Consider the following 22108-nt stretch of genomic DNA (forward strand, 5'->3'; position numbering starts at 1 on the left):
AAAGAGGAAATTTTACTTCAGCATTTAAGATTTTGAAATCTTGTAATTTATTTTTGCCTTCTTGCTTTGCTCCTTATTTGCAAAGAAAAAACTGAAGCAACTTTTATAGGATTTTAAACTATTTTCCATTAGAATTTGCTTAGTGCCATCAAGGAATTCACTTGTACATTAAAGCAAATCCCAGAGAGATTGAAATCATTAGATGAGAATAAGTATCTGTTCCTGGTCTCTGTGCCCTTAAAGGTTTTGCTCATTTTTAGTACTATTCAAAAGCATCCTGTTCTGTTGATATTTGACTTTTATAAACATGTCAGCTTGAAGAAGGAATAATACTTCAGTTCTTCAATGTTTGACTAAGCTATGATCATGTAGATATTTTGCTTAAAAACTGCTAATAATGGTTTCACATGAGGGGTGCAAGGTAGGAGTATTTCTGTAAACTCACTGCAGCAATCTAAAATAAATAATTTCATCAAAATATCCAATTTGTGTAACAGATCTGAGGAAAAATGAGACATTTGTTTGAATCAAACACTTCACATGCCATAGGTTGGGGGGGGTTTGGCCATTTGTACTAGATAGAACTCTAGCTAGAGAAAGATCAGATGTTTTCTGTTAGTGGAGCTATTCAAATGAAACAGAAACTGTACAGTAAGGGGTGGCTTGCCAATGACTAGCACATGTGTCATCAACAAATGGTAGGCTTATTTTCAAACTTCTTGAAAAGGCATTAGTAAGGCAAGGGCATAGCAAGCTCCCAGCACTGACTATGGACCAATGCAATCTGTAATCTCTGACTGCTGGGAAATACATACAGTGCAATGTTTAAAATGTCTGTTGGTAACACTTAAAGCATTGATTTAAGAATGAAGGTCAGTGCTTGCTGTGTCACAGAAAGCTTTGCTGTAAGTTTGGTGTGCATTGTCTCAAGCCCAGATGAAGTTGTTGAGTCACTGCTCCTTGCCTGCCAGCACTGCAGAATGTTACTTGCTCTGCTGGAAGCTGCTGTGCTGCAGTGGTTTTCCTCTGGCAGGAGTGACCTACTCATGTCTGTTTCTTATCACACCATACATCCCTTTGTAGACTCCATTCCATCTTTCTAATCACAGTGACAGGATGGAAGGGACTTGGCATCCATCTTTTTTCTGCTACTGCAGTCTTATTTTAAATAATTGGAAATATAAGGTGGTTCTGCAATGCAGAATTTCCTATCTTCAAGGAAACGTTACTGTGAAAATAGCTTTCATGTTATAAAAATAATTTAATGTTGCAGAGACTGTTAAATTTTTTTTAAATTATTTTTTATTGCATGTCCCTTCTTGTATGGCTTATATGACTTCATTCTGAACCAAATAGAATTTATTTATAGCCACAGGAGAATTTTCCATAGATATTTATAAATCTAGTGCTGTTCTGCTTGGAAAAGTGGTTATAAAATTGTTAGCATAGGAAATTCTCTATATAATATTTTAAAAATCTCAAATCAGACCAAAGCCTTTTATATATATATACATATGGGTTTTTTTTTTTTATTACCATGGGTAGTAAAAAAAATCCTTGCTGTTAAAGTCATATTTTTTTTTAACATTGTCATGTAAAATAATTTTTAATACTTCTGCATAACAAATTTGTACATGATACCTTGAAATTTTCTAGGATTACCCAGCTTCCAAGTTCTCTTTTCAAATGGATGAGATTTTAAAATTTATTTTTGTTGTTGTTACAAAAATCTGCAAGTAGGAACATGTACTCTTTTTTCTTTTTTTCGTCAGTCACTGTGATTTCTGTCTCATCATTTTCTAGGATATTTTTATTTAGACATGAAGTAAAAGTAAGGGGATCAGATTTTTGAGAACAGGCATGGCTAAATTCCAATAGCTCATGAGACCAACTCCTTTGTCCAGAACCTTGAAAGGTTCCATTTCTGTATTACCAGTTCTTCCCAATTCTTCCCTTCTACTAAGGGGTTACATAGAGTTACTAAGAGTCTGTGGTATTCAAAGTGTTTTTCCTCTAATATTAATGTTAAATCATCACAGGACCTAATTTGTGAGCATTGTCATGTGATGTGGCATAGGGTGGGGAACTTCAGGCTGGTACTGATAGCAGGATGGTTCATGGTCCTGCCTGTGTCCCACCACTTGAGAAGTTTCACAAGGAGACATGGCTGTTCTTGAGATAGCTTTGTTCCTCTCCAGGGTCCCGTTCAAACACTTGTGCACACTTAATATGATGCTAAATCACTCCTGTGATCCCTAGAAAAGAAGAATTAGATTTGGCCAATGCGGCTTGGTGGTTCACCAAGGTCTGGAGGATATTTTAGTAGCTAATATGGATGGAACTGCTTTGGGTTTCAACTCCTTCCATTTTCCCCAGTCACCCTCATTTGTGTCCCCTCTGCAGGTATTAAGACATAACAAGATAAATATTAAGAGATTAGAAAGCAGCCTTCTCATTCTTTTGGACATAGTAGGAAAAATTCTGTTATGAAGAACTCTGAAGGGGATGTAACAAAATGGGAAGTAAAGAGGACAAAATGATAGAAAATGATAGAAAATGAACAAAGCCCTAAAGCAAAGCCAACAGAGACATCTTGTTTATGTTAAAATAGTTTTTGTATTATTTCGGGTGAAAGCATGATCAGATCCACATTATTTCCAACAGTTTCTTATAATCCTGTAGAATTCAATATACAAATATTGCTGATGAATAAAATCAGTTGTTGTAGCACTGGTAATCTGATTGTAGCACTGGTAATCTGATACCTTCCTACTTAGATACCAGGTTGGATCCTGATCAATCTGATTTTTATGGGTTATTTAGCCTTCTATAAATTTTAGTGGGCTTATTTTTTTTTTTTTCTTAGCTTGATACACTTTCTGCAAAGGTTCATTGTGTCTTTTTCCCTTTCCACAGAAACTCTGTTGCCTTTGTCTGTCAAGCATCAGTTTTAGATCCCTGTCACTGAGTAAGGTCTTAAATGTTTTTAGTTTAGTTATAAATTGTAATTGAGGACCTGTTGGAATGAAGTGGAACTGTTGGCTGGAGGTCTGTGGTCCATATTTTTGCTCAAAGCAGGAGGATCAGTATTGGTTCAGGTCAATCATGTACCTTTAGACAGCTCCTCTCCTAGTGACAGGATTTTTCCGGCTGTTTCGCACGAACCTCCCAAACTGGTTTGTTGCCATTGCCCCTTGTTAGTCTTGCGCTACTAAGAAGAGCTCAGCTCCACGGCCTTTGAAACTGCCCTTCAGGTCTATGTAAGATGTTACCATGCTGCACCCTATAGTCTCCTCAGACTAAGCAGCCCGACTCCCCTCATATACTCCTTGTAGGCCATGTGCTTTGGGCCCCTGACCATGTCAGTAATCCTCTGCTGGGGAACAAAGCAAGCCCAAAACACCACTATGTTCTGATCACAGTACCTTCATCGGCACTGAGTAGACTTCCCGTTATATGGAAAGCCTGGTATCCCTGGTATCCCCCAGCTGCTTTGGAGCAGGGCTGCTGTCCAGCCCCCCACTGATGCACAGCCCATGGTCCCAGGTGCAGAACTTAGTACACGATGAAGAGTGACCTTTCTGCAGGCCCCCTCCTTAAGGTTCTCCATGTGCCCCCTCAATTCATCGGGATCACAGGCAGGCTAAGGATCAGCCTTTCAGGAGTGAGAGCACTTTCCTTAAGTCTTGAACGGTATGAGGACTTAGCATACACCCTTTTGAGATAGGGCAGGATGTCTGACCTTTGGCAGGCTCTCCGACAGAGAGCAGAAAAGGTATGTTTCCTTCTGTGTTTTGCATCTTTGAGAAAGAATGAAGTTTACCAGCAGTAACTATGTGTGCTCCATACGGTGGTGCCTGAATGCTGTGAATTAAATGAAACACCAGCGCGCCTCCCTGCCGAGGGAGGGCTGCGCCTGCGGTACCATCTCTAGATCTCACCCTCAGGCACGGCTCACGCTGTACATGAGAAGCTGCAGCCTCTGCCTCGCCCCGGGCGACCGGGCTCTCCCTCCCGAGGGCCCTGGGGACAGCGGGACGCGGGGAAACGCCTCCGTGCGCCGAGGCTGAGGCGCCGCCCGGGCCCCGCCGCACCTCCGCAGCCTCGGCCGGCGCTCTGAGGGCGGCACTTGCCCCGCTCCCGCCTCCTCCTCCGCCTCCTCCGCGGCGCGGGCCTCCGGGCGGCGCGGCCCCACCCCTTCCCCGTGCGGGAGCGCCGCCGGAGGGGCGGATAGCGGTCCTTTGTGTGCGCCGGCACCGGCGGCATGTGAGTGCGGGCCGGGCCGGGCGGGGCGGGGAGGCTGCGGGATCGGCTGCGCCGCTTCCCCTCGGAGAGCGGGACAAGCGCCCGCCCGCCCGCCCATCGCTGCTCCCTGCGGGCTCCGGCGCCCGTCTCGGGCCTCCGCGGTGCCCCAGGGGGAAGCGGGCGGGCTGGCGGCAGCGCGGCGAGCCTTTTCTCATCTGCTGTCTGTCGTGTCGCCGCAGGCTGGCCCGGGTGACCGTCCTCCATGACTGCCTGGGCTGCAGGACCTTCGAGCTGCCGCCGTCCGCGGCCGTGCGGGACGTGAAGAGGCGGATCGAGGCGGAGGCCGGGCTGCCCCTCGCCGAGCAGCGCCTGTGGCACCGCGGCAGAGAGGTGAGGGCCGGGCGGGGCCGCGGAACCTCCGCGGGGGCGAGGGAAGTGCGCACCCGGATGCTCCTGTGCCGTGCGTGGGCAGCGCGGTGTGTGCCTGTCCTTAGGGGGTCCTCCTGTGGGAAGCACGGAGGTTGTTTGGATGACCCTCATACCGCTCTTGATAGTGCCAGCTTTTATCATCCGAGTTCTTTTATCATCTGAGTTTTTTTTTTTCTTTCTTTCTCTGAAGTTCTCCGTGTGTTTTACCCTAATTTCTTTGCGGGGTTGTTGGGGAGAGCAGAAATTCACCGGAGAGTGCTGATCTGTTTGTTCTGCCCTCCTGCCTTTCTGGTCAGTTTCAAGAGCAGAGTTGACATCACCGTGAGATGAAAGTGACAAGCTGAAAACTGAGGTCTGGGCACAGGAGAGAGTCGAATGAATGAATGAATGACCTTGTTCTGTTGCAGGCATCAGCCTGGTGTCAGTCTTTCAGTACTGCTTCCTGTGCTTCTAGCTGTGCTCTTGGGAACTGGGAACCTGGAGACCTGGTGGGATGGGAAGAGTAGAGACAAGAAGGGGAGAGAGAGGAGGTTGGAAATTGGTGTTAAATAGGGCAAGGGGATTTGCAAAGAGGTAGAGAAGTGAGGGCTCTAGGGAGACCTTATTGTGGCCTTTCTAAATATAATAGGAGCTTATAAGAAAGATGGAAGGTTACTTTCTGCCAAGGCCTGAAGTGATAGGACAAGGGACAATGGCTTTAAAACAAAAAAGGTAAATTTAGATTTGGGACGAGGAAGAAATATTTTAGGATGAGGATGATAAAAATACCGAAACAAGTTGCTGAGAGAAGTTGTGGATTCCCCATGAACTGGAAATGTTGATTATCAGATGGAGCTTTGAGAGACCTGATCTAGTTCCTGTTCATGGCAATGGTAGGAGGGGAAGTTGAACTACATGGTCTTCAAATGTCCCATTCCAACCCAAACCATTCAGTGAGACAAGGAAAGATACATGTGTTGGTTGTATTGCTTAGGAAGATTTTAAGAACCTGGACAGCACAAGCTGGCTTTGAGGGCTCAGGTTTGAAGCAAACTGCCTGTGTAGTTTATCTTTTTTTGTGTGTCCTTGATTTTGTTCTCACCAGGCCTTCCCTTTTTGGAGGACAAACTCTGTATCACTTTCTAAAATTTGCCTGGAAGCAAAGATCTGACTGCCACAGAAAACTTATCTTTTGCAGGGAACAGTCAGTAAGCAGACTGTAATTGCTGTTCTATTTGTTTTTTTTTTTTTTTTTTTTTTTTTTAATATAATACACTAGAATATATATGAGAATATTTATTCTGTACTGTAGCAAATTTGAAAATCCTTTATAAACTTTTGAACTCCTGTTTATTGGGATCAAATGATTTTAAATCTTTTTGAATAGGAGAATATTAATCTGTGAATAATTTTTTCCATTAGAACTGTTATGTGCAATTGATAGATGTTAAGTAAACTCCAATATCTTTTTCTCTTATAGTTCCTTACTGTATTAAACTATTCATTTGAATCTATTCAATGTGCAAGTTTCTAGTGATGTCTTGATACAAAAATCCTACCTTAGAATATTTGGTTACTGTATCCCTTTAATGCTTGGTGATAGCTTTCACTGCTCTGTGGATTGCTTTATTTTAGTGGTTTCAGAGTACTTATAACCCAATTGGGTTATAATTTGCATTTTGAGAAAGTTCAACTCAAGTACAATATTTTTGCGGTTTTACAAACCCACTGCTGTTTTAATCACTATTTAAAACTGATAAAAGTAAAAAAGAACATAAGTTTTTTTTCTTACTAATGATGTTAAATAATGATTACGTACTCTGGACTAAGGCTGTTTTTTATTAAGTGTAGTTAGATTGTAAGCATCTATGTCTGTGTAAACACCAACTGCTTTCTAGTGATTTGTTTTTACCCATCAAAGTGAGGAAGTAGTCCCAAAATCTACTACAAACTGAGACTAATATAATAATACAATTTCACATAATAATATTTTAATCTAGTTTCTAATTAGTACAGTGGCCTTCTAAATCTGCATTTGTTGTTGCATGCAGGATAACATGGGTGATATATGAATCTTCTAGCAGCACTTGGTATATGAGTGAGACATACATCACATGAAACTAGAATTGCAACAAAACCTTTATGTGCTATGAATAAATAATAGTTTTCCCAATGGCTGCTGAGGAATGTGTTGCTGAGTTTGCCTCAGTTTCTCTGTGATGTTCCTGGTGAGGCACTGGATGCAGGATTAGGTGACTTTCAGTGGTCCCTTCAACCTTGATCATGCTGTGATGGGTTTGCATGTAGAAGTAATGGGGGTTGTCAAATTCTTCAAGGGTGTTTCTCTGACAAACTTTTGTCTCCACACAGTGTCTTTCCTGCTGCTTTGAGCTGCTATTGCTTAGTTTAAGCCCTCTATGAAATTGCATACCCAGATGTATTTGTGGAGTATACAGACTATGTACTTCCTGTATATGTTAATTTTTTTTGTGGGCATGCACCTTAGAACAATAACTGTTTTACTTTTATGCTTCCAGAACTTCCCTGAATACAAAACTTTTTCAATTGTAGAAACAAGAGGCCATGGCTTGCTCTTAGTATGCTTCTATAGGCATTTTTCCACCTGATTTGTTTTCTCCAGTTATTATGAAACTGAAACTTCTGACCAAGATCTGTCTTATTTTCTCCTTCAGTTGTCTGATGGTATCAAGATTGTGGATCTTCAGAAGTCTCAAAATCAAGTTTTTCTGGAGCTTCAGTCAAAAGGGTTGAAAGGAGGAGGTATGGAAAGTATTTGTCTCTGTTTATAAACTGGAAATTCAAAGCATTTTCTGATGCAATATGGAGTTGAAATTTTTATCTTCCTTAAATGGGAAGCAATTATTTTTCATGTAAGTCCTAGGTTTGTCACTTGTTCTTTTCATTCTGCTCTAGAAAAATTAAGCTTCTCTTTTTAAGTGCCTTGGTCTTTAATTTTTTTCCTGTGATACAATGTGTAGAATTTAGGTTGTTGCTATCCTTTGGAATCAATAAGACTTGCCTTTCAGTAGTGTTGTAGCTGCCTTGTCTCATATAAAATAAGCTGGATACTTGAAAACAATTCTGATACTGAAAGGATATCTTTTCAGTAACCACCATGTAAAAAATTATAACACTGGTAAACATTTCTGGATTTCTTCTTTTGTTTTTAGAGTTTTTTCTTTGATAACTTGGTTTTCTTTTGATTCTGTCTGTTATTTACATTTTTATTTAAAAAATGGAAGGTCTGTCTTTTCATATAGTATCTTGATAACTGAATATCTTCAGAAATGCTCTTAAAATCTGTCATAATTATTTTATTTGGCTGCTAGCATTAATATTCTTCTCACAATAACTTTCCTGTAAGGCAATGAAATATATGCTAATCAGATGGCATGATGAAGAAGAAAACCCTTATTTTCATGCAGATATTTTATTTGGTCTCATAAAATATTGTATTTCTTAGCCTGTTCAAGGCATGTATGTACTGGATTATGGATTTTTAGTGACAGAGGGAAGTTTGTATATTAGCCAGAAGTTCATGATCACATTCTCTGGAACCTGAGGTGATTAGAAAACACCTATGAAAATGGACCTCATTTCTATGACCTCATGGTTCTGATATCAAACATTTTTCTTTCTGTCATTCTTGACTGTTTGCTCTAATATTTTGCTGTGTGTAGGCTGTGGTAGCTTAAATAAAAAGAGTCTCATTTTCTACCATGCAACTATATAGAGACTAAAGTGTAGTGGCCCTAAGAAATTTTCCATGGGAAAGAGAAACTGTTGCTGTATTTTTGTGCCCAGGATTGGAGATTTTCTTAGAGATGTCACTGTAAGTAATCTATGTCTAGATAAAGTGCTTATCTTTTCCTGGCCCACAGTTCTGAGGTAAGTAAACTTAAAACATCTGAAGTCTTCTGTGTTCATTCTGGAGTCTTCCAGTTCACAGATTTTTCCTTATAGCAGGTGAATCAAGAAATGCCCTGAATTTCTAACTTGGAAGTGCATGGTCAATAGGACCAAGCACATGGATTGCTGAAGTACTCTGAGGATTATCCATGTCCCCTTTGTGTTCATTCATTGCTGCTATCAAATAATGCATGATCTTTTCATATGATCACAAAATAATTCATGTTGGAAGGGACATGAGGATGTTTTTACTCCAGCCTGCTGCTCAGTGTGGGCAGCTCTGAGGTCAGTCTGGGTCACTTGAGGGTTGATCTGATTGAGCTTGGAAAGAGGAGGGAGACTGCACAGATTTCTGGGCTCCTAAGTGCTTGACTGCTCTTATAGTAGAATGAGTTTCTCCTTTAAATTTGTGGTAATAGTTTTGTGTTAAATATGACCAACCCTTAATACTGAAGAAAAATCAGTTTAGCCTTTCATGGGATGCAGTAAATAATAACCTGTAGCCAGAGTAATTGTTGTGACATACACAGAGCTCTGCTCTTAAAGAGAACAAAGTCTATCTTCATTCCTATCACTTAAATGTTATTTGTCTGTTTTTGTGGTGGTTCCCATGGTGAATGAAATGTGTCTTTAAACACTTCCACCTGCCTGTCCAACTTAGAGAAGATCAGTTTCTTCATTTTAGGTAATGTCGGTTGATCAGTCTGCCTTATTTTGGAGGTATGCATATGGCATACTGACTTTCATATACTTCTCTATACTGCAAATATAATAGAATTATGAAATACTTCACATATTCAGCTGTCAGTTACAATGTCTTGCTTATTTTTTCATTGATGCTATTAAGTTACCTTAAATAAAGTAACCTAAGAAAATTTTAAAGACAAAATACTTGATTTTTTACTTGATGCTTTCTCAGCAAATAAAACTCTTATTTGTCCCCTTTTTTTCTACTTTGCTTTTTTATCCTAGTGTTTTATTCTAGAATACACATAATATGCGGGTTTGAATCTGTGTGCTTCATAAACATGTATATGCAGAAGAGAGGGAGAGAGTAATTACTTCTTAACAATTAAAAAAAAAAGCTTTAAATGGGGCATCATTAGGGTCTGTGTATGTTTTAGAGGTTTGGTTTAGGGAGCGGCCCTTTAGTCTCAGACTGGAGTTTGAAATGAAGAGTATTGAAACTTTCATTTTGTGATAGACTTTTTCTCTTGGAGCAGATGTTCATGATGCTGGGACTCTTTTCCCTCCAGCATTAGGCCCTGGCAACACCAAGGCTGGCACCAGGTCCATGGCCAGAATATGTCAGAACAGGAGGTGCACACTAGAGCCAAAAACTTCTGTGCCAGTGTGTGTAGCTGTCATTAGGGATCATGACTGGCTGTAAAAGAGTTACAGCCACTGCTGCCCTGGAATACTGTCCTGCTACTTAAAAAGCAGTAGTCCTTGAGAAATTGCTACTTTTGAGCATCAAGTAATTGGACTTGTGGCATAACTGTTGCAAAGACTTACCCCCCAAGTTTATTTCATCTAGATATGAAACAGCTTATTGACGTCAACATCAAAACTGCCATTTCACCTTTTTTAATTTAAAGATTTGTAATGTAGGATTTCCACAGATGATTCTGGAAATACAAGATTTTACAATAATAGGCCTTGAGTTAATTTTAAGAAATTATTGTTTTCAGTAATTGTTTAGTATTTTTTTTAAATCTGAAATTAAGTGCACAGCAGCATAATACACAGCATAATTATAAAAATAATCTTTTTATTTACTTGTTTGCTTTTAGGTCGTTTTGGACAAACAACTCCACCACTTGTTGATTTTCTAAAGGATATATTAAGAAGATATCCAGAGGGAGGACAGATTCTTAAGGTAGACAATAAATAGTATTTTTAACAGTTATTTAATGTGCATGACATAATGCTGAAGTTTAACACTTCCCAGCAAATCTTGTGGTTGTTTTATCTTAGATTCACTGTACTACAGAAGATAGAAGTGTCCATTTCTGTGGACAAGGCAAAATGAGTTGTGTGCTTTGTGTGGTTTTTAGTAGTTTTTTTTTTCTTTGAAGATGGCAGTTTTTTGGTTTTTTTTTTAAGAGCATCTGGGGTGATTAGTTGGATGTTAAACTTCTAATACAGCATACTTCATCACATGGGTGGTAGTAACTTAATTTTATTTGTGTATGGGAATACTAGGTTGTAACGAATGGGGTTTGATGCAGATATATCTTATCTACCTCTACATGCCTACGTCCAAAACACCTGAATACAAATATTGACAGATGATGACAGTTTCTTATGTCTGTTGTCTTGTTTGCAACCATGGAACTAGAAGCTGATTATGCTTAGTGGGAATGCCCAAGATAAGCACATCTTCAACTGTTTTGGCAAATTGCCTCCTGGGTGTGTTCTCAGCAGTGTCTGTATGTAGGAGGGGTGCTTACATTTTTATTATTTCTCAGTACTAGTTGCATCTGTAAAATGCATTTGAATTAAGAAGGGTTCAGATTTCCTCAATATTTTAAACCCAAACTTTCATTCCACTATGAAGAAATAAGGAAATGTCCTTAGAAATCAGATAGGTAATTCTAAAAGTAGAAATGATGCTGTTTTTGTAGTTTACAATTTAGGGTTAACAGATTGTTAGAGAGAGATTACTACCAGGACTTTTGCTGATACCTTAAAATTTATTTCAGTGTTTTGAATCTTCAGATACAATGGTGTTACTGCTGAATGTAGTAGTTACCTTCTTGTGCCACAGCATGAATGCAAGTCTGACTTCATGGTGATTGCCCTACTTAGTATTTAATATTTCTGGAAACTTTGGGCTATCTTACTTTGTCTTCATGAAAGACTGTCATGATTGTTCTTTTAGAAGAAGAACTGCATATAAATATGTTGTAAAGATTCTTTAAACATCTGTTATTTATGCTTAACTGTAGGTGTATTTCTTGCTATCTCATAATGCCTCAAAACTATGTAGAAGTGACAATATAATATGCATTATAGACTGAACATACTGTCAAAAACTGCAAAATAAAAGAGTTATAATTTTGGAACCAGGTATTAGGTAAGAGTGAGCTTATTTTAGTCTCAACAGTATACTTGAATGCAACCTAATCTGAAATACTGATTGCTAGTTGATGCATTTTTTAAGTAGAAATTCATCTTGCTATGAAGTCTTTTATGTATAACTGAATGAAATTAAAGTATGTGAATACATTGCATGTGATGCGTCTACATTGCTTTTCAATTCAGCTGAAATACTTGCTTATGCCAAGCTTGCACACACCCACATAAGCATACACACGTGTTTATGTGTCTGGAGCCCTGATACACTGTGATGATTCAGTGTAAATAGACCATTGTGTGAGGCTGTAATCCCCTAGGTATTTATAATCACGCTTACGTGTCTGCTGTTGATGAAAACAGGACTGGATAGGCATATTTTATTAATGGTCATGTTTACAGAACTGCTTTACTGACATTTGAGTTTTCTGTAGCTCTCACCACTGATACTACTATTTAGCAAATACTCAGTCTTAATATAAGCCTCTTTCCAGTCTGTGGGTTTCATTCAACAGGGCTGCTGCTCTGTTGGTTCATGACTTAGGGAGCCACTGGTCAGAACTGTTTTGCAGCCCTTTGCTGCAGGGGTGTTAGAAGCATGAGCACTACGGCCCAGGAATGGTTGGTTCATACTGTGAAATGTAAACTTCAGCCTAATTCAGTTGATGTAAAGAAGAGTGCTGTGCATTTCCTGTTTGTGCCTCACTGTTGTTGGACACTTGTCTGAAAGGACTTACCTAACGCACTTTGATAAATATAAAATTCTTTTTTCTTCTTCTCACATTTGCCTTGTTTTGAGACTTTTACAGCTCTGATTCTTAGGATAATATAGTAGTAATAGTTTGGTATCTTATTTCTCAACTTTGTGTGACTGCTTTCTTATGATATTTGAGTCCATATTCAAATCGTTTTTATAGTATTTGTCTGAATATTTGTTTATAAGAAAACCTATTCTCATGTATAAACTGGATAAAACCATTTTGGTTGAATCGTACGAAAACAGTTATACTTGAGAAATTTACTTGTTATTTTCTACTGTATAAGTTCAAAAGCCATTGCTAGAATATGTATTAGTGCATTATACTTTGTTTTGTTTAATTTTTTCTGCCTCAGGAGCTGATACAGAATGCAGAAGATGCTGGTGCCACGGAGGTTAGGTTTCTATATGATGAAACTCAGTATGGAACAGAAACGTTATGGTCAAAGGACATGGCACAATATCAGGGTAATTATAAGTTTTATTAAATTTGGCCATTATTTTTCAGTATGCATGTTGTTTGGGGTTAGCTGTCCTGGCTATGCCCCCTCTGAGATCCTTAGCAGCCCAGCCCAGTCAGTGTTTGGGCCACATGAGAAGCAGAAAAGGCCTTGGCTCTGCATAAGCCCTGCTCAGTGATAACTAAAACAGCCCTGTGTTATTGTCACTGTCTCCAGCACAAATCCCAAACACAACCCCCAGCTACCATGAAGTACAAGCCAGCACACTAGTTTTTAAAGTAAAAATTACCTGTGCCCTTTACATTTCAGCACTCTCCAGGAAGTTCAGTTTTCTTCCCCATCCCATTTTTCCCTTGACTGTACACCCAGCTTTGCTCCATGTTGTCTGTATATTGCAAATCCAGCTTCTTGAAACTTTAGTTTTTTACATCATTTAGTATGGCTTTGTGAGATAAAGGACAATTATGGATTAATTAATTATTATTAATATTACATTTAAAATTAGTTTGCGTAGTCATCCCAAAAGGCATTCAGTTGTGATTTGAAGTTTCACTGATGGATGATCCACTACTTCTTTCTTCCGGCTTTTTTTCAGTTGTTAATCAGCCTTATTATGTCTTCTAATATGAATTTGTCTTACTTTCTAGACACAGGTTATTGTTTTATCTTGCCTTATATTCCCTTCCAGTAGAGCTATCTTCAGACTGTGACTAGTACATTTTTCAAACATCTTTTTGATAGTCTGAACAGATTGAGTTTAAGCATTGTGCCACATGACACTTTCAGAAGTTTTGTTGTTTTCTGCTTTTTGTCCAATTTTTCAGAATCATTCTTTTAAAATGAGGATGTAAGAATTAAATAACACATCAGAATATAAATCTAAGTACCATTTACAGAGGTAAATTAATCTCATTGCTTTTGCATTTTGCATTTTTTTTCATTACCAGGCATAATTTGATGTCAGCTTAGAGTCATAGCTTTCCCATTAAGTTTGCACATGCATATACTTCAAAGAAATGCTTTCTCAGGTCTGTGAGTTCCTTTCCTAGAAATTTTAAACATTAAATAGTTTTCTTCTTCTGTCATCTTTTTAACTCTTGCCTGTTTATTATAGGGCCAGCGTTTTATGCATATAATGATGCAATTTTCACCCCTGAGGACTGGCATGGTATACAGGAAATAGCAAGAAGCAGAAAGAAGGATGATCCCCTGAAAGTTGGAAGATTTGGAATTGGCTTTAATTCAGTTTATCATATAACAGGTAATCTTAGTAGTTATTTTAAAAAGAAAATGTTGAAGTTTTAAATAGTTAAATTACTTTAGATATTCATAAACATTTAATATTTTCTCTATAATGTGTTTTAAAATTACTTCAATTACTTCATGGCTAGATTTTCTTATGAAACATTCCTGTTTTTCTCTAATCCTATAAGGTATCTGTTTGATTTTGAAGGTTTTTGAAGATATTTCTATTAACATAATCATGTACTTAGTCCTTTACATTGAAATGAACATTTCTTTACATTAGTGTTTCAATTATACATTGCTGTTCATTTTATAGAGGCTCATAATACAGGATAGGTATCCAAGTAGAAGTGTGAAAGTTCTACTCACTAGACCAAAAGAATTCTGCTAGTTCTTTGGATAGTAGTGATTTTTATTTAGTGCTACAAAAGATATGTAATAGAGGTATATGCACATTTACACTTGAAAGAGATAGTACATACTGTTTTGTAAACTCTTAATATTCAGTCTTGAAATCTGTTATTCTCCCAGAATGTTTTATTGTTGTACAGAAGAAGGATAAATAATGCTTACAGTCTCCACACTAGTAACAATGCAGGGGAAAAAAAAAAGGTAAAAATTTTTACCTTGTGAAGTGAATTTGTAAGACACATTATATTTTCCAAAAAATATTTTACCTAGCTGAGCGTGAATAAAATTAATACATTCTGTTGTTTGATAATTCTGCGAATTTCTGCTTTTAAACGTATAGCATTACTGTGTGCCAGCCTTCAGGATCTGCAAAGTATGAATCTAGTAGAACATACATGTAGTAAATTAATTAGTTGGGTTTTTTTCTTGAAAATAGTAGAAACATAAAAGTATGTAGTTGAAGGAAGTTGAAAGCAACTTCCTGTTGTTCACTGTTGATTAGAATTCAAATGGTTGAATGAGTATTTATATATTCAGCTGCAGAATAGGTGTATGCTTGTTTCTTCCCTGTTAGTAAGCACTGAATTATGTTATCAGAATCACAGAATCATGTAGATTGTAAAAGACCTTTAAGAACATTGAATCCAACCGTAAGCCTAATGGTACCAAGTCCACTAAGCCATGTCCCTAAGGGTCACATCCTCATGTCTTGTCAGTACCTTCAGGGATGGTGACTTAGCCAATTCCCTGGGGATTGTACTCAATTCATCACAGTTTTAGAATATTTTATTCTTACCTTTTAAAAATTTTTTCCTCAACACTGTATTTTTAAAGTATGTTGTTTTAGATTTATTAGTAATTGTTGGTTTTTATGGCTACAGATGTCCCTAGCATCTTCAGTGGTGACCAGATTGGAATGCTTGATCCCCATCAAACCCTCTTTGGACCTCATGAGTCAGGCCAGTGTTGGAATCTGAAAGAAGATAGCAAGGAAATAAATGAACTTACGGACCAGTTTGCACCTTTCATTGGTGTATTTGGCAGCACTAAGGAAACCTTTAAGAATGGAAACTTTCCTGGTACATTTTTTCGTTTCCCACTTCGTCTGCAGCCTTCCCAACTGAGCAGCAATGTTTATGACAAACAGAAGGTCTTGGAGCTGTTTGAATCCTTCAGAGCAGATGCAGACACAGTATTGCTTTTCCTGAAGAGTGTTCAGGATGTTTCATTGCACGTGCGGGAAGCTGATGGGACAGAGAGGCTGGTTTTTAGAGTAACTGCCAGTGAGAACAAGGCCTTGAAACATGAAAGACCCAATTCTATCAAAATCCTGGGAACTGCAATAAATCAGTATTGTAAGGGAGTTCCAAGCAATAGCATAACATGTGTGACATACCATGTAAATATAGTTGTAGAAGATGAGAGTGTTAAGGATGCACAGAAGACATCTTGGTTAGTGTGTAATTGTGTGGGTGGTCGAGGAATGTGCACAGAACTGGATTCTTTAGCTGATGACTTGAAATTTGTTCCTACTATTGGAATAGCCATGTCTTTAGCAACTAACGAGGAGGAAAATGGAGCTGTAGCAGACTTTTCAGGAAGAGCATTTTGTTTTCTGCCTTTGCCTCCTGGCGAAGAAAGCAAAACTGGACTTCCAGTTCATGTTAGCGGTTTCTTTGGTCTCACAGACAACAGGAGGAGTATCAAATGGCGAGAGTTGGATCAGTGGAGAGATCCAGCAGCTTTGTGGAATGACCTTCTTGTGGTAAATATAGTGCCTAAGGCATATACCACCCTTATTTTGGAAGCTATCAAACGAATGGAGACTGAGAAGAATTCAGATTTTCCATTGTCGCCTGAAAGAATTTATAGGTTATGGCCTGATGAGAATAAAATCAGGGTACCCTGGAAACCAATAGTAGTACCTCTCTTTAAAGACCTGCTCCAGCATACAGTTATTTACTCAGTGAGTAATCAGTGGATAAAGGTGGAACAGGTGCACTTTTCTGAAATGGATGAGAGTTTGGAGTACACGCAGTCTGTTCTCAACTACCTCCAGAATTCAGGGAAGCAGATTGCTAAGGTACCAGCAAATATTGCTAGTGCAGTGCATCTTACTCTTTCTGCTGCTAAAGCTGTGAAAAAAGTGACTCCTGCTGTAGTGCGGCAAGTGCTAAGGAAATCTGGGCACAGTGGACCTGCTGAAGAAAAGCTTCATCTTTTAGAATTTGTGCTTTCTGATGGAGTCTACAGTGAACTGATTGGATTGGAGCTTTTGCCTTTACAGAATGGGAATTTTATTCCTTTTTCCTCATCCGTGTCAGAACAGGATATAGTTTACATAACCTCAGAAGAATATCCCAGGTATGCTTAATATTTGTAATACTGTGGGGAGGGTTTTTGCCAGGTTTTTTCTTTTTTTAAAATTTTTATGTTAAAACAGAGCTTCAGACTCCTTTGCTTGTCAACAAACAAGGTATGCAGCAGCCTGTATTGTGATGAAATAAGGCAGAGATAGAACTCAATTTTCTGTATATATGTATATATCTGTGTACATATGCCTCATTTGAAAAGTTTGACATCCATTTGCCATTAACCCTTTATAAAAGAATTGCGTGATCTACACTTTAAGAGGATACCTCAGGGTACAATTCCAGTTCATTTTCTTTTTAGAATTACAAATATGAGGAGATTAGCAACATGCATACCAGGAAGTTCATTAAATTAGATAATGCTAAGGGCTTTTATTAAACTTAAGCCTTGAGATTATATCTGGCTTTTATTTTTTATCACAACACTTCATTTCAGTGAGGCAGTACTAAAAACTGGTTTCAGGAAATAAGCAGATACTATGATGAGCTGTGTTTTGCATCTGCTCTCCCTTTGCTCTCTCCAGTCCCTCTCCAATTAGTTTTTTTTTTTCCTTCCTTATTTCCCAGCTGCATTCCAGTTTGTTTCTCATTTCATCAGCCAACGGAGCTTGCACTGACACTGGGGAGGGGATAGCAAAGGGCAGGCTAGCTGGAATGAACGAGCTTGGGGTCACTGGGGAGAAAGCATGACTACTGCTTTTCATGTCTGTACTGGATTATGCATGTATTAAATACTTGTTAAATCTGGACCATTCTGCACACAATGTCTAAAGACATAACCTTGAAGTCACTTAGACACACCAGATGTTTCCTCTTACAAAGTGCTACCCCAATGCACGATAACATCGAGCCCTTCTTCTCTTTTGCCTCAGAATTCCATTTATGTCCAGACCCTCAACTTGAGAGAATGTGACACTTGGCATGTGTTTTGTTGCTTTTACTGCTCTATGGACTGTTTAAAAGGGAAGAGGAGGTGGGTTGGAGTGTGCCCATATAGGTATTATTAAGGTAAAAAGTGCTTCAAGTGAAGTCCTTATGTAAATTGTGTTTTGACTATATATTTAGACAGCCAATCTTAAAGAAAAGTAGTTGGATACAAGTAACTTCTCATCTTTCTTGAAAAAAATTTGCATATCTTCAAGCCTGCTGCTATTCTATTTTTGCTATATTCTAAACAGAATCACAGAATGGGTCAGGTTGGAAGGGACCTCAGGGGTTTATCTGGTCCAACCTCCCAGCTCAAGCAGGGCCGTCCCAGAGCACATGGCACAGGGTTGTGTCCAGATGGTTCCTGAGTATCTCCAGTGAGGAAGGCTCCACAGCCTCTCTGGGCAATCAGTACTCATTCCAGTACTAGTTTGTTGCACAGTGCAAAGTTCTTCCTCATACTCAGCTGGAACTTCCTGTGCATCAGTTTCTGCCCATTGCCTCTTTTCCTATTGCCTGAATCCTTGCACCACAAAAAAGAGCCTGGCTCCACCCTCAGGACACCCTCCCTTCAGATACATACAGACCTGGGTGAGGTCCTCTCTCAGCTGTCTCCTCTTGAGGCTCATGAGGCCCAGCTCCCTCAGCCTTTCCTCATAAGAGAGAGACTCCAATGCCTTGATCATCTTTGTAGCCCTATGCTGGACCCACTCCAGGAGCACCATAAATTTAAACCCATATACAAAGACCCATAATCATTTCTTGTTCTAAACGATTCAGGTTATTTATCAAGGGATTAAAGCTACTTGGGGCCTATGATTCTAGTGTCTTTTTCTAAAAAAAAAAAAAAGGTTTTTAGCATCTACTGTGAGATTATTTATCTTTTGTTGTTCTTTCAGTTTGTTAATCCTTCCAGAAGCTCAGCCAGTATATTAATACAGAAAACATTCCTATGATGAGAAAAACAAATCAGAGCCCTGCTTCAGACTAGTCATAAGATAATTTTTTGGAAACTTAAGGATACCAGTATTTCTTATTCAGTTCATGCTCCACTGGTAATGGACCTGGTTTGATTAGCCTTGTGAAACTGATACAAAAGCATAACAGGCGTAAAGCTCCTTGCTAGTGGTGATGAAACAGGAGTCTCAAATAGTAATGCTTTCTTTGCCTTTATTCTTGTCTACATCAAGTATCTCTAATTCTAATGTTTTAAGTATGATAAATTATGTATGTTAGATGTTTCAAAACCCTTTCAGTTCAGGAGATTGGTTCTTATTCAAATTTGGAGCCTGCTAAGAAGGTAGAATGAGCTCTTTGAAATTTTCTTTCTGCTAACTGTGGAAGAACAAGATTCTGTGTTGGTTTATGTCTAATGAACACACCTGCAGTCAGAATTAAACTGGATATTTATTTTTGATTTCACAAAGACCAAAGCCCTGAAAGCTGATTTAAAGTGCCAGAGTAAGAGATGGGGAAGATGGGACTGAATCTTGGCACAATAATTTTAAGTATTGACTGCAGATCTTTTCAAATCTGCAGATCTTTTCAAATCCACAGGTCTGTGTGACATTCTAGAATTATGTGTTGTAGTTTATGTAAACTTGTCAAGCAGAATTCTAAGAGACATAGAATGGTAGGTGCTATTTTTTTTTTTTGTTAGATTACGAATAGGTAAAAGTAGTTTTTTAATCCCAGTTTTTCTATCAAAGAAAACTTCCTTAGACTTGCTTTGAAAAGTAGTTGGAAAAAGTACTTTCTTACTAGTCTCTGCATCTAAATGTATAACTTTTTTATTTGTCAGAAAATACCCATTGAAAGCCCTAATCTGCCTATGCACGATTTCTTTGCATGCTACTCTGTTCTACCATGATGGTTACCAAGCTGATGATGTCTATACAGTAACACAAATAAATGAGGCTTTGCTTAAGTGTGGGGGGCCTTTTCTTTATTCTTTTTCTCTTTTTTCATGGTGTGCTAGATCACTCTTTCCTGGCCTGGAGGGAAGGTTACTCTCTGATGACCTGAAGCCTGAGGTCCTTGCTGCTTTGAAAGAAGCCGCCAAAAGCCGAGGTGATGTGTCTTTTGTATTTTCTTACAGAACTTCTAATGGCTCAAACAGACTAGCTCTAACCCCAAGTTTAAAGTAATGTCTCTGGAAGTTGAGTTCCCATAAACAAGACAGTAATCTAAAAAAAAAAATACCCATTAAGGTGTGATAGACTTTTTGGAATTGAAATGACACAAATGAAAACTATAAATGAACAAAAAGGCAAAGGAATAAAATTAGTGATAAAATTTAGTAAAATATATTCAAGGGTGAAGATTTTTATTCAAATAGTATTATTCCACCTAAGACAGTCTTAATTCTGTTTTATATTTATAATATTTGCATATGCAATAGCTGTGTCATGGTTATAGTACTGTGGATCATCTTTTAACTCACAATTGCAGGTGATCACTTCAGTACATTTGTTTTAAACCAGGTTAAATCAGTTTAAGCATCTAGCCTCATGCATGCTGTAGATCAAATAATTTCATCGTGTGTTCCCTGATTCTTAATTCATGGTTTATGGTTATGTCAGTGTGGACCTACTGAAATACTCTCAGTCATGATCAAAAGAAATGGTGAAGGAGTTTGTTTTATCTATAGATAAGATATGTCTGTGTTTAACTGTCTTCACAATTAATTTTTTTTCTGGTATCTATTCTTCTCAAAGTTTATCTGCACTTACCTTTCCACCCTTGTGTTTACCATTTGATTGATAAATTCGAAGCCTAAATCTCAGAAATATTTTCATGTAAACACAATTCACAAATCAAGCCACTTGTTAGTTCACCGTATGTTAATACTATTTAAAAGTAAGCGGTTCTTCAATGTCTAGAAAATGTACTTTTCAGGAAAAATTCTTGTATTTTTTTTTAAATTACTTGATTCATCAGAATTCTTTCTTAGTCTGAAGATGTTAGAACTAGATGTAGAATATTGTTATTCACAGTCTTGATTTGTTTTTCTTTATATCCTTTATTATGATCTTTAGTCATTTAGTCCCTGTTTCTTCTATGTTTTGACCTTTTTTCCTCTTCAATCCTTTAAATCTTTCCTCTTTATTATTCTTTTGTTGAGTTCTAAAGCTCCTTCTTTCTCCATGTTTTGATCATTCCTTCATTATCAAACACAAAAGAAAAATAAGGTAATCCTGAGGCAATATGATAAATTTTTAAACTATAGCAAAGCACCTATGGAAAAAAACAATCTAGTAACTTTTTGTATAGAGTAAACCTTGTAAATATTTAATGTAAAATGTATTGAAAATATTAAATCCATGACTTTAATTGAATATGAAGGACATCAAGTTTGAAATTATTACAAAGAAAACCCTTTTTTTAAAAAGCAGAATTTTCCAATTCCTATCAGCATATTACATGATGGATGCTGTGTCTGTTAATGCACTAGAATATGCTTAATTTTTTTTTCTCTACTGTTAATTTCCCTTTGTGCTATTTTTAAACAGGATGTAAAGTACAGGGAATGTTTGTGATCTAGTATATAACCAAAAGGAGCTACTGTTTATAGTACCTTTTAAGGAATGGATATATATAGGTATCCAGACAACCACAGTGAGTTAGATGGATGAAGGTTTCATGTAAGACAGCAATGTTAGTATTGAAAAATACCTGTTCTGTGTGATGAAACCTTGAGCTGATTTTTGAAATGTACTTTCCTAGACAATTTTCTCTGAGTGAATGTGACAAAGCAGTTTAAAAGCAGGCTTAAATTAAAAAACAGAGCAAAACAACCAAAACAAAATACAGTATGTGTTTGAATACATCTTAAACAGAAAACACAGAGGTGACAGAAACAGAAAAACCCCTGTATGTTATTAAACCAGTCCCTTGCTGAGTTCTAGGACATTCTTTCCCTTGCAGGCTTGGTCTCAGAACTCCAATCACGTATTTCTACTCCTTTTAGTTACTGAGGAAATTCTGGGTCACATTTAAGTCTTGCTTTTTATTGCACTTAAGTCTCTCTTTTATTCTGTCAATTTGGATGATATTTTTCTAGGGACTTGTTCTTGGTAGTATGCCTCCCATTCATTAGAAGAACATATTTTTGTAAATAAATATGGCAAATATTCTTCTAAATGTTCTCAGAATTATTAAATACTATTAGATAATCCTTTACAAGATTCAGGTGTCCTACTTTTCATTCTCCCTCCTCCTAAATTATTATTCACTCAACGGTTCTGCATAATTGTACAACTGCACTACCATAA

At 37.9% G+C, this 22108-nt stretch overlaps 1 protein-coding gene across 4 annotated transcripts in view; it reads left to right on the forward strand.

Annotated features, from left to right (window-relative positions):
- SACS (sacsin molecular chaperone) overlaps window positions 1-22108 on the forward strand; it is a 57643-nt gene that overhangs the window by 18063 nt on the left and 17472 nt on the right. For all 4 annotated transcript variants that reach the window (XM_058018731.1, XM_058018729.1, XM_058018728.1 and 1 more), the window contains 7 exons: window positions 4485-4635; window positions 7347-7434; window positions 10377-10462; window positions 12775-12886; window positions 13994-14140; window positions 15417-16899; window positions 19813-19904. In XM_058018731.1, coding sequence (XP_057874714.1) covers window positions 4485-4635; window positions 7347-7434; window positions 10377-10462; window positions 12775-12886; window positions 13994-14140; window positions 15417-16899; window positions 19813-19904 — 2159 coding nt within the window. The remainder of the gene's footprint in view (window positions 1-4484; window positions 4636-7346; window positions 7435-10376; window positions 10463-12774; window positions 12887-13993; window positions 14141-15416; window positions 16900-19812; window positions 19905-22108) is intronic.

Source organism: Melospiza georgiana, chromosome 2 (assembly GCF_028018845.1).
Source record: "Melospiza georgiana isolate bMelGeo1 chromosome 2, bMelGeo1.pri, whole genome shotgun sequence".
NCBI classification, from domain to species: domain Eukaryota; kingdom Metazoa; phylum Chordata; class Aves; order Passeriformes; family Passerellidae; genus Melospiza; species Melospiza georgiana.